This window comes from Austrofundulus limnaeus, unplaced genomic scaffold (assembly GCF_001266775.1).
Source record: "Austrofundulus limnaeus strain Quisiro unplaced genomic scaffold, Austrofundulus_limnaeus-1.0 Scaffold336, whole genome shotgun sequence".
In the NCBI taxonomy this organism is placed as follows: domain Eukaryota; kingdom Metazoa; phylum Chordata; class Actinopteri; order Cyprinodontiformes; family Rivulidae; genus Austrofundulus; species Austrofundulus limnaeus.
This window is the reverse complement of record NW_013952738.1, coordinates 299,285-311,221: the sequence shown is the minus strand read 5'-3', so window position 1 is coordinate 311,221 and position 11,937 is coordinate 299,285. Positions and strand designations below refer to the sequence as shown.

The following is an 11,937-nucleotide window of genomic DNA, read 5'->3' as shown; positions in this document are numbered from 1 at the left end:
GGATTCCCCCGAATGAGCTGGTCCAAGTGACTGGAGAGAGGGAGGTCTGGGTCTCTCTGCTTAGGCTGCTGCCCCCGAGACCTGACCCTGGATAAGCAGAATAAAATGTACGGATGGAAGGATTGTGGGGGGATTCATCATAGTGCCTGCTGTACAAGCCTGGGGCAGTGCTGTGATCTGGGGTTGCTGCAGTTGGTCAGCTCTATGAAGCCTATTGACACAATGCCATGAATGTGTGCCATAATCAAAGCTAAATTCAATTCAATTCAAAAATACTGTATTGATCCCAGAGGGAAATTAGGTGTTGTTGTAAAGGTGGTCCTACATAATCTGTGTGACCTTTTATTTTTGGCAGCAACTTTTGTTTTGGCCATGCAGTGTATATTAGCTCTGAAGCTAACTCCATATGTAAACAGTAGCTTGTGAGCTAACACTTTATTTATTAGCACGGGAGCTAAAGCGGAAGCTAAAATGCTAACACTGAGGTTCCCCTTCATGAAGCAGCTCTGTTGTCCTCCATCATCATTTTCAGTGTCAGGTTGATTCATTTCTACATTCTCCTCTCTGTCAACGCGCTCCTGTTGAATATAAAATGTCTGAACGTCAGACATTGTCCAAAATTAACCTTTAAGTTGGAAAGATATCGCACCAGAGCACCTAAGCATCATCATTTACCCAGAATGCTTTGTGGTGTGAATAACGTAGCAATGTCTTTGTGAAAATATTTTTTTTTTGAAAACTAATCAGCCTACAGTAATTTTAATATTCTAGTCTTTTTACAGGCGAAGTAATAATGTCTAATGTTACAACTTGGAATTCCCTTTAAACAAGAAAAACCCAAGCATACCTGAACCTTTTAATGATAATTAACTGGTTAAAAACATTAAAAGACTTTAGTTTAGCACGTTAGCTTGATGGTTTGTGGATTTGGGTAAAGTTTTGGCCACAAGGTGTGTGCCCAATTTCATTCCAATCCTTACTTTTCCAGTCTTTTCCAAAGTGCTGTACGAAGAGTTAATTGTAACTGTAGCAGGATCTCAATGAGGTTTTAGCTGGTTCAGTTTGTACATTTTTACACTTTTTAAAACTTTTTTTGTTATTTCTCAGTCGAGATAGACATAGAAGATGAAAGCGACAGTGATGGTGAGTAAATCAAGCTGAATTAATTTAATCAAACGGCTTTACTTTAATCAKATTTCTTAATTTTGGTGTTAAAATAGACGGTGGGGCCAAGAGGAGAACAAACAGAAGACAGCCCGCTGGAAAAGGAGGAGGAAGAGGAGGTGCAAGAGGAAGAGGTCGAGGTAAAAAACAAGACAGTGATGATGATGAGGATGAGGATGAGGCTCCAAGGGGTCGAGGAAGAGGAGCGAACAAGAGAAGGCCGGCCAAGAAACGAGGAGGCGATAATGACGACGATGAGGAGAGCGAAGATGAGGCTCCTAAGAAGAAGAGAGGAGGTGCAGCAGCGAGGAAGAAAGGAGGCAAAGCTCAGGACAGCGACGAGGACGACAGCGATGATGGGAAAGGAAAGAAGGGAAAGAAGGGAGGAAAGAAAGGAGGGAAGGAGGATGAGGGTGGGAAGGGTAAAAAGGGTGACGCTAAAGGAAAGGACAAGGGCAAAGACAAGGACGATGACAAAGACAAGAAGAAGAAGAAGAAAAAGGAYGACAGGTGGGTTGGAAGAGGTAAAATCAGAAACAGGAAGTCAAACAGAGCCAACAGTTTTCTTTCAACTTTCTCCAGTTCAACTGATTCCAACACAGACTCCAACGAGGAGGAAGAGGAGTCCATGTCGGAAGGGGAGATGGCCAAGCTGATGGAGGAGGTGGAAGAAAAGAAGAAACTGATCGCCAACATCAGGAACAAACCCTGGCGGATGAAACGGAGGCTCACTGTTCTAAAGTAACGTCATGCCCGACACGCGACACCACTTTCTGTCTGAAAAGGATGTCTAAAGGAAACTTTACAACTCCTAAAAAACACTAAACTTTACAGGAAACACTGACTTACCCTGACTTGTCCAAGAAACTGAGCTGCAAAGATGATGTAATTTATTAAACTTGATTTTAAAAGTGCTAATAGAGCTGCAACCCATCACACAAAATAAAGGTTTGATTTTACTGTTTGCTGGAAATCATTGTGATCTACTACCATCCCAAATTTGAGCCAATCGTGTCTAAAAAGTTCGGAGCTATGGTCAATTTTGCATTATAATTGTGGCGGCMATCTTGAATTTTTAATTTAGCATTCAGAATTTGTCAAAGCTTGTTCTTGGCTACTACTTTGCCAGTTTTCAGCTTTGTAAGGCTGAATTAGAACCTTTTCTTAAATTAGCATTAGCAGTTAACTTGAACTTCTGTTTAAGCTAACGTTGAGCTTTCTGTTCTTGGATAAATAAATAAATAAATAAATAAATAAATAAAAAAGCCTAAACTTCTGTTAGAATTCAGCTATAAACCCACCAAATTTCTGCTTTTATGTCTTTAAAACTACTGAGTAATCTGGGTGCCATGTTGGGTTACATAAAACCCCTTGTTGTTCCGTCACTCAAAAGGCTATTCTGCCCAGTAACAGTCTCAGCCAATCAGAAGGCCCGATTGTGGTGTCGGTACATGGAGGGGCAGAAAGAATCTACATCACGTCACTTTTAAAAGGACAAATCTGTGAAAGTTTAGTTCAGACAACAAGTCGCTGTGTGAAAACTGTAAGGTCTATACAAGTAATCCTTGAACCGTGAGTGACCGAAGAGATTGGTTCTTACTCATGTAACTTTTCAAATGTGTACAGCACTTTATCTCAGAGATATGACGATATAATAATAGTTGTTTTGTGTCTGAACAGCATCATGACAAAAAAATGTACATAAAAAAAGATAGGAAGAGAAAAAATGTACATAAAAAAGATAGGAAGAGAATTGGTACTTCCATGACTTCTGACATACTTTTAAGAGAAAACCAGAAATATTGTCTGAAAGAAGACACAAATGCCTGCATTTTGATATATATTGTGTCTGTGTATCATGAAAATTGTGGATGTAGGAACAAGTTGTTCGCTAAAAAATATTTTAAAAGCCAGACAGCTCTCACTCTAGGTCACATGACTCAGAGTGTGGCAGTTGGAAGCTGGGCTCAGTGTAACCCTATGAGGTTTTTCGATGGTAGTTTTTTGCAATTTACGTTGCCATGGTGAGTCAAAATGGCACTAAAAGTAATTGCACCTCTCCCACTGCTGAGCCGGTCGTATTGATGTAACATTTTTAGGGGTGCATGTTGCCATTTGGGCTGCATTACGACTATAAAAATAAAGATATAAAGTATAGAGATCCTTTTTTTGAGGTGGATAACAATAGGTGCCTCCGTTCATTTGATATGGCAAGCCCTGATAAATGGGCAAAACTGTATATTTTATGTTTTAGAATTATTGTTTTAGTAGATTTATTACAAGACACAGAGACAGTACAAACAATAAAGGAGGAAGGCAATCTACTAACTCAGCTATAACAGTTTGTAGAAATAAAATTGTGTCATCTGCATATCGTTTTAGTTTGAGTATCTGTGTTTTAYTCAACAGGGAGGCTCAGCAGTTTGTGGATAAATTTGAGGGAGCTTTGGGAAAAGGAAAAGGCAGGAAGTGGTATGCCTACAAAGTGATGATGACAAAGGTTTGGCATCAACCTCTAGCCTTTGGTCTCTTTTTTTTGACTCTTACGTTTTTGGTCTATAACTTTCTTTTTGTTTTCATGTGTCAGAAATGGATTAARTTTCAAAGGGATTTTGAGAATTTTAGAACTGCCTGTATTCCCTGGGAGAGGAAGATCAAAGAGGTCGAGAGTAAGTTTTGTCAGTCAGTATTTTAGCAGAGAGTCTTTATAAAAGCATGCTGTGTTTTAAAATGTTACCTTTATGCCCTTAGGCCACTTTGGCTCATCGGTTGCATCTTACTTCATCTTTCTGCGATGGATGTATGGCATGAACCTTGTCCTGTTTGGCCTAACCTTTGGGCTGGTGGTCATTCCTGAGGTGAAACAATGTACTCAAGGTTTAATCACGTAAAAGCAACTGGCAAAATCATTTTAATTTTGATTCAACCAATGCTTATTTTCTAGGTTCTGATGGGTCTTCCCTAYGGGTCTATTCCCAGGAAGACTGTCCCCAGGGCAGAACAAGACACCGCAATGGATTATTCTGTCCTCATGGACTTTAATGTGAGTTTAGTACAACTTCCATCCTTTACCGCTTATCCGTAGTCCGGTCGCAAAGGCAATGAAAGACTCTCGAGCTTCTTCTGGGGGAACCTWAGGTCTTTCTAGTCCAGATAGGACACACTGTATATTCCCTTAAACAAAATCTGGGTCTGCTTTGAAGGCACACCAACACTAACTCTGCAAACCACCCCAGTACACTTTGAAGGTCACCTAATGTGACTTTTGAAGTCAATGATAACAAAGAAGAAGGTTGCAAAACCAAAATGAAACATTATTTTTCCCTTTCAGGGCTACTGTAAATACTCTGTCCTCTTCTACGGATATTATAATGACCAGAGGACCATCGGTTTGCTGAAGTTCAGGCTGCCTCTGTCCTACCTCATGGTGGGAGTAGGCAGCTTTGGCTACAGCCTGATGCTTGTGATCCGGACGTGAGTCTTAAGCACAGCAGAAAGGCTTTGTTCACTTAGGAGCAAACATGTTCAGATCATTGGGTTGTTTTTGTCACTCAGAATGGCCAAAAATGCTGATGTAGGTGGTGGTGATGGAGAGGAGGGGGAGTTCACTTTCGCCTGGAAGATGTTCACCAGCTGGGACTACCTCATCGGCAATGCAGAAACCGCAGACAACAAGTACGCCTCCATCACCACCAGCTTCAAGGTAGCAACCCTACAACTCCTTAGACCCAAAGATCTTTGCTTTTACCAACAGTCGGTACCTTCTGTGCTTGGATAAGAACAGGAGTCCATCGTGGAYGAGCAGGAGAACCAGAAGGATGAGAACATTCACCTGCGGCGGTTCCTCAGAGTCTTGGCTAATTTCCTGATCACCTGTAGCCTTGGTGGGAGCGGATACCTCATCTACTTTGTGGTGAAGAGATCTCAGGAGTTTGCCACGAGGGATGACCTCAGCTGGTATGAGAAGAACGAGGTAAMGGCAGTCGGAATATGAGTCCTGTAACAAGCGTTTAGACCAAAGATCTCATAAAGTATGTGTGGTTATTGTCTGTTTCACTAGTTGGAGATCATCATGTCCCTGCTGGGCCTGGTGTGTCCRCCTCTGTTTGAGACGATCGCTGAGCTGGAGGACTACCATCCTCGAATTGCCCTCAAGTGGCAGCTAGGACGCATTTTTGCCCTGTTCCTTGGGAACCTCTACACCTTCCTGTTTGCCCTGTTTGATGAAGTCAACAACAAGGYATGCTAGCATTTTATGAGTTTCTTGTAAGTAGAAAGCAAGTGACTGACAAGTCGTTTTCTTTAGCTTGAAGAAGAGGAATCCATCAAGAATGCCTCCATCTGGGCCATAAAGGAGTACTACGCCAACTTTTCGCTTTCAATGATCAATGACACTGATGCCACTCCACCACCAATGAACCCTGCAGACGTCATCAGAGGACCCTGCTGGGAAACAGCCGTTGGCATCGTAATAAAAATGTCTTTATATGTTTAGGTTATGATGTAAACTGACTGGGTTGTAACCATTTTTGTATTTAGGTTGATTCGATGTGGTGGCCATCTTGAATTGGATGGCGTTATAGATGTTCATCCTGAGTTTCATTACAATCTGTYCACTGGTTCATTACATATTCTGGTAAAAAGCATCACGTATGTAATTAACATTCACTCTGATGTAGGAGTTCGTGAAGCTGACGGTGTCGGACATCCAGGTGACCTACCTGACCATCCTGATCGGGGACTTCGCCAGAGCCGTCATTGTTCGTTTCCTCAACTACTGCTGGTGCTGGGACCTGGAAGCTGGATTTGTGAGTCTGTTAGYTGCTGCCTCCACTGCCGCAGAGATTTTAAAGTCTGTGTGTCGTTAAAGGTTCTGTTTTGATCATTTTCAGCCATCATACGGAGAGTTTGACATCAGTGGAAACGTTCTTGGATTGGTTTTCAATCAAGGGATGATTTGGTATAAACTTTWTTATTATGCATGTTGGACTGTCTTCAATTGAACTGGATTTACTGAATCAAACAGGAAAATATTGAACTAAACTGAATTGACTGCCTGTGACATTATTTGAATCTGATACTTTTGGATTCAATTTTATTTACCGTTATTTAACCAGGCAGGTCCCGTTGAGTCGAGGAGGAGGTCCTGYCCCAAATGGAGGAGTTTAAGTATCTTGGGGTCTTGTTCRCGAAARAGGGARGAATGGAGCGGGAGATCGACAGGCGGATTGGTGCCGATCTGTCRTGGTGAAGCGAGAGCTGAGCCAGAAGGTGAAGCTCTCGGTTTACCGGTCGGTCTACGTTCTWCTCTCATCTATGGTCATGAACTTTGAGTAGTGACCGAAAGAACAAGATCACACATACAAGCGGAAGAAATGAGTTTTCTTCGCAGGGTGTCTGGGCTCTCCCTTAGAGATAGGSTGAGAAGCTCAGTCATCCAGGAGGGACTCAAAGTAGAGCCGCTGCTCCTCCAYGTTGAGGAGCCAGTTGAGGTGGTTCATCTGGTTAGGATGCCTCCTGGACGCCTCCCTGGTGAGGTGTTCTGGACATGTCCCACAGGGAGGAGGCCCAGAGGAAGACCCAGGACACGCTGGAGGGACTATGTTTCTCAGCCTGGGAACCCTTTGGGATTCCCCCGGACGAGCTGGTCCAAGTGGCTGGAGAGAGGGAAGTCTGGGTCTCTCTGTTTAGGCTGCTGCCCCCGAGACCCGATCCCAGATAAGCGGCAGAAAACGGACGGATGGAAGAAGTCCCGTCGAGGTCACAGATCTCTTTTTCAAGGGAGGCCTGGAGGCAACCTATTCTACATGTTTTTTGGGGTGGGGGAAACCGGAGTACCCTGACACAAGCACGAGGAGAACATGCAAACTCCACACAGAAAGACCCCAGGTCCAAACCTGGGACTGAACCCAAGACTTTCTTGCTGTGAGGCGTCKGTGCTAACCACTGAGCCCTCATACTGCCCAACTGTGTAAACTGTGATTGAACTAAATTGGAATATATTAAAATGAAGTAAATTTAAATATTTAATAAAAAACAGAATTAAATTATAAAGTTGTTCTCCTAAGTTCTATATTTTTTCTCAGAATTCTAACTGTGATCTTAAAATTCAGATTTTGTTTCTCAGAATTGAGATTTTTTTTCAGAATTCTGACTTTGATTTTGAAATTTTGACTCTGATCAAATTCAAAAATTTTCCTCTCAGATTTCAGATTTTTTTCTTCATAATTGATTTTGATTTTAGAATTCAGATCCGCCCCCTCAGAATTCAGACTTTTTTCCCTCAGAATTCWGACTTTGTTCTCAGAATAATTTTTTTTTTTTAGAATTCTGTCTTTAATCTAAAAAAAGGTCAGAACTCAGGATAAACTTTTTTTTGCCCTGTGACCATAATCCATCTACTGTAAATCGAGATGCTTATGATTGGATTTGAATCTGACTCACTTGGAAAAAGTAGTGATTGGACTGAACTGGGATGAATTTGACTACTGAATCAGCTTTACTCAAATTACATTTAAACGTACTGAACTGGAATAAATGACACACACTGTAAATAAATTAGACTTGAATTATCTTTAATCCTAATGAACAAACTCTTTAATTATTCAGCTGTCCTCCCTGAAGGTAAAAGCCTCACATTTATCTGTTTAGGATGGGAGCGTTTTACGCCCCTGGGCTCGTTGGCATCAACGTGCTCCGCCTCCTGAGCTCCATGTACTACCAGTGTTGGGCCGTGATGGCCACAAACGTCCCGCATGAGCGAGTGTTCAAGGCCTCCAAGTCCAATAATTTCTACATGGGTCTTCTGCTCCTCATCCTCTTCCTCAGTCTGCTACCGGTGGTCTACACCATCATGACACTACCGCCTTCGTTTGACTGCGGACCCTTCAGGTAAGCTGCCCACTGACCTGCTTCAAAACGTCTTTAGGGCCAAATTTGTCACAAAGTGATGTTGGTGTCCGAGCAGCGGGAAACCCAAGATGTTCGACGTGATCATGGAAACCATAGACCTGGACCTGCCGGCTTTCATGGGGACGCTTTTCAGCTATGCGGCCAACCCCGGCCTCATCATCCCAGCCGTGCTGCTCATGGTGTAAGAGCCGTTTCATTACAGCTGAAAAACYAAGATCCACACGACAGAACCAGGACAAAAACAACTAATCCTGTCGTCTCTTCCAGACTGGCCATCTATTACCTGAACTCTGTGTCTGAAGCCTACCAGAACTCCAACATGGAGCTGAAGAAGAAGATGCAGATGGTGAGATTCAGCCTGGCTAAATAAGCTAAACCAGGAAGTTGTTTTATTTTCAGAGTAGAAAGTACGACGTTTACAGAATCCTGAAGTTTTGTTCTGTGTTTTTAGGCTCGGGATGAAGAGAAGAACAAGAGGAACAACAAAGACAGCACCAACCAGGTTCTGAAAGACTTGGAGGACCTGATGCCAAACAGGTCCCTCGCTCCTCCTGCTCCACCAGAACCGGGTCAGGATCACCCTGTACAGCTGTTCTGATCATTACCTCAGGAATTATTCAACAAAACAAAAATTAGATTGAGTTAAAGAACAAATGTTTTTGTTTTCCGCTTGAACAGAAAAACCTCCAGAAGCGGAGGGGAAAGCCATGAAGGCAAAAGCCGGGTCGGCGGGTAGAGGTGTTCATCTGCAGAAAGACGTGGCTCTGGCCGCTTCGAACCCCGGAGCTCGAGGGCCTGTCGACCGCCCGCCGGGGCCCAGAGGACCCGGACCGGCTCAGGGTCCGGGTCCTGGAGCAGGTCGAGGCCGTGGGAGAGGAGCTCCCCCCAGATAACACCATGAAGAAAATTTGGGTCTCCTCTGCTGGAGACTGATAAAATCTGTAAATTTAATACAAAAGAATCTGAACAAGCTCCTCCCACAAAATAATCTAAATAAATAATGTATAAAAATCTACCTTTAAATTTGATTAATCATAAAGATTTAATAATTATATAATCTGATGTTTTTTTAGCTGACAGTGTTAGCCTCATGTGTTGCTAATTAAAGCTAATATGCTAATAAAGCGCTAACATACCTTTTGATTGAACTTGTAGTGTTTCAGGTTTAATTAGCACTGTTAGCAATATTTCTCTCTGATTCTTCAAACTGAGATCACTTCAAACAGCTTCCTACTGCAGGTAAAATACTTACTGTTCGAGCACCTGATATTACCTCATTAAAAAAAGCTGAAACGTCCTTTTAAGTGATGTTTTACACAACAATAGAGATTAAACACTGAATTCCCTATTTTTACACTTTAATCTCAATAAAATACAATAAAAATGTTTTGTTGCTTTATTTTTTTGCCGCATCAGGATTTTTACAAATGTTGAATTTTTGCTTTTGTTTGGTTATTTTACCTTTTAGCTGTGGTTTATTAACTCTAGTTTTTAGTTACTCCTGATCATTTAGATACCCTTTTAGAAATTTTAGCATTTAGATGTGATTTGGCTCATATTAGCTTTAGCTACTATTTTTATCTTTTGCTATGGATTTGCTAAATTTGACTTTTGGCTACTGTTTAGTATATTTCATCCTTTATTTAGACTTTTGCTCATTTTAGCTTTAAGTTGCTGTTTTGTGTTTTTGGCTATGAGGTTTGCTAATTTGAACCTTTAGCTATACTTTAAAATTACCTTTTAGCTTCTGTTTGGCTAATTTTAGCTTTTAGTCACTGTTTATTTTATTTCTGCTTTTAGCTATCGTTGCTAAGTTTAGCTTTTAACTGTAGCTCTGCTAACTTAGCTTGTGGATGCAATAATGCTAAATTAAGTGTTTAGCTACAGGTATGCTAGTTTTAGATGTAATTYTGTTTTGATTAGTTTTTAGCTCGTGTTCTGCTTATTTTATCTTTTATAAACAGGCTCATTTTACTTTGAGCTACTTTTTTTCTCATTTTGTTCCTTTTAGCTGTTCTTTGTTTGAACTTCGGCTCATTCGTTCAGCACTCAGCTGCAGTTTTTTTTTTTTTACCTGGCTCAGGTGAGGTAAATGTTTTGATTAAACTGAAAAAACCTGTCAGAAGAAAAACGCGGTCCTTCAGGTTCTGGTTCTGGGTGGGCCCGGCTGCTCTGCGGCTGTTTGTATGAGTAATAATAAAGGCTAAAGCCTTAATCAGAGCAGACGAGTCACCTGGAAGGGARGCAGCTGATTGGCTGATGCCTCACAGGTGGAACTACCTGATGATCACAGGAGTGGGCGGAGCCTCTGAGGTGTGATTTGAACACTGAAGCAGATCTCAGATCTCAGAGTGAAGGCAGCCTTTTGTTGTGCAGGTAAGACTTACTATTACTGAATGGATTTTATAGAAAATCTCAGTAAATTTACAACTGATTCATGTTTAGACTTGATCCAATTCAAGATGGCCGCCACAGCTAACTGACCTTAAACACAAACAGGATTTTAAATCTGTTAGTTTTGCAGCTAAACTTTAGTGTGGTAGTAGATGAAAGTCATGTCCAACACATCGTTCATTTAAATATTATTTTAAAGTTAAATGTTCCAGTATTTTTAATTTCCACACTTTTTGTAAAAACTTTTCCTCCTCAACTTGTCTGAATCAACTTCCTGTTTTATTTTGTGAGACTTACGTTTGAAATGTTTCCTGTTCCACACCTGTTCAGGCCAACATTTTAATTTAATTTTTTTTTTTTGCAGTTTGAGCCTTTCAAATTAAAAATGGCTTTCTTCAAAAAGTTCTTTAATAACATCGTTCACGACCGCGGCTCGAAGGATGCCACCGTCACCGTGAGTGCAGCGAGAAAACCAAACCCTGMTGCAGTTTCAAATTGTGGCCAGAAACCTGAATATGTTGCTTTTCATTAAAAATAAAYTGYTTTTGTTATTGTTTGTGCAGGTGAAGGACAAACCGAAGCCTACATATTACGGGACAGTAACTCCGTATCCTAACTTCAATGCCAGCAGTGATGTTTCTGTCCTTCGGAGTGCCATAGAAAGTAAAAGTACGTCTTTTACTTTAAAAGTCTTAAAATACAACCAAAACATGTTYCTGAATTCATGAAATGTTCAGTAATTTCAAAATGACTAAGGCTAACTGTGAGCATCATGAAGAACTTGATAAATCAGCCCACGTTACAGAATGTTGGGGCGGCTGKGTTAGAGWGGTTAGGGGAGTCGTCCCGGAACCGGAAGGTTGCCGGTTCGATCCCCGTCCAGTCGACTCAGTCATTGTGTCCTTGGGCAAGACACCTTACCTGCCTTGCCTACTGATGGTGGCGCCTGCGTATGGCAGCCTCGCCTCTGTCGGTGTGCCCCAGGGCAGCTGTGGCTACAGTTGTAGTTTGCCATCATCAGTGTGTGAATGGGTGTCCTGGATGGATAGAAAGGCGCTATTTAAGTACAGTACATTTACCATTTACCAATGTTCTGTTTTTAAACTTTAATTATTTTAAGACGTCTGGTCTTTATGGAAACTCAAAGGACTTGTCTCTAACAGGAGTGGACGAGGACGTGATTGTCGCCGTCTTGGTGAAAAGGAGCAACGAGCAAAGACAAATGATCAAAGCTGTTTATGAATCAAACACTGGGAAGGTATTTTTTATTTTTTTAAATTGGTGCTTCATAATGGTTGTATTTTTTTTTTTTAGGAACTGTAACTAAAAGACTTTAATTGGCTGCAATATAAAAATCACCACTAGGTGGCAGAATATCTCAAAACTGGATATTAAGCTAACCAAATTTATTTGTACAGGTTTTACAATCCAACTACATTGTGCTATTTTAGTTGCTGAGACTTACAT

The 11,937-nt window shown here is 41.4% G+C and overlaps 2 protein-coding genes across 4 annotated transcripts in view; both read left to right on the top strand.

Moving 5' to 3' along the window:
- Positions 1-1,174: 1,174 nt before the first annotated feature.
- On the top strand, positions 1,175-9,460 carry tmc2a (transmembrane channel-like 2a; the record flags this gene model as incomplete). The annotated part of the gene is made up of 17 exons (XM_014022569.1): positions 1,175-1,905; positions 3,574-3,664; positions 3,752-3,833; positions 3,916-4,022; positions 4,109-4,207; positions 4,496-4,638; positions 4,720-4,867; positions 4,949-5,137; positions 5,225-5,404; positions 5,471-5,632; positions 5,844-5,972; positions 6,057-6,124; positions 7,816-8,055; positions 8,132-8,257; positions 8,344-8,422; positions 8,528-8,645; positions 8,755-9,460. Coding segments are annotated over 17 exons (2,907 nt in total), but the record flags the coding sequence as incomplete, so codon positions are not given.
- Positions 9,461-10,376: 916 nt separating this feature from the next.
- LOC106527656 (annexin A1) overlaps positions 10,377-11,937 on the top strand; it is a 7,424-nt gene continuing 5,863 nt past the window's right edge. The window contains exons 1-4 of one of the 3 annotated variants that reach the window (XM_014022598.1): positions 10,377-10,452; positions 10,835-10,924; positions 11,034-11,139; positions 11,634-11,728. In XM_014022598.1, the coding sequence (XP_013878052.1) occupies positions 10,856-10,924; positions 11,034-11,139; positions 11,634-11,728 (270 nt within the window). In that variant the 5' untranslated portion in view covers positions 10,377-10,452; positions 10,835-10,855. Of the gene's footprint in view, positions 10,453-10,816; positions 10,925-11,033; positions 11,140-11,633; positions 11,729-11,937 lie in introns of those variants that run through there. The other 2 variants (XM_014022601.1, XM_014022599.1) reach the window with 2 other exon arrangements.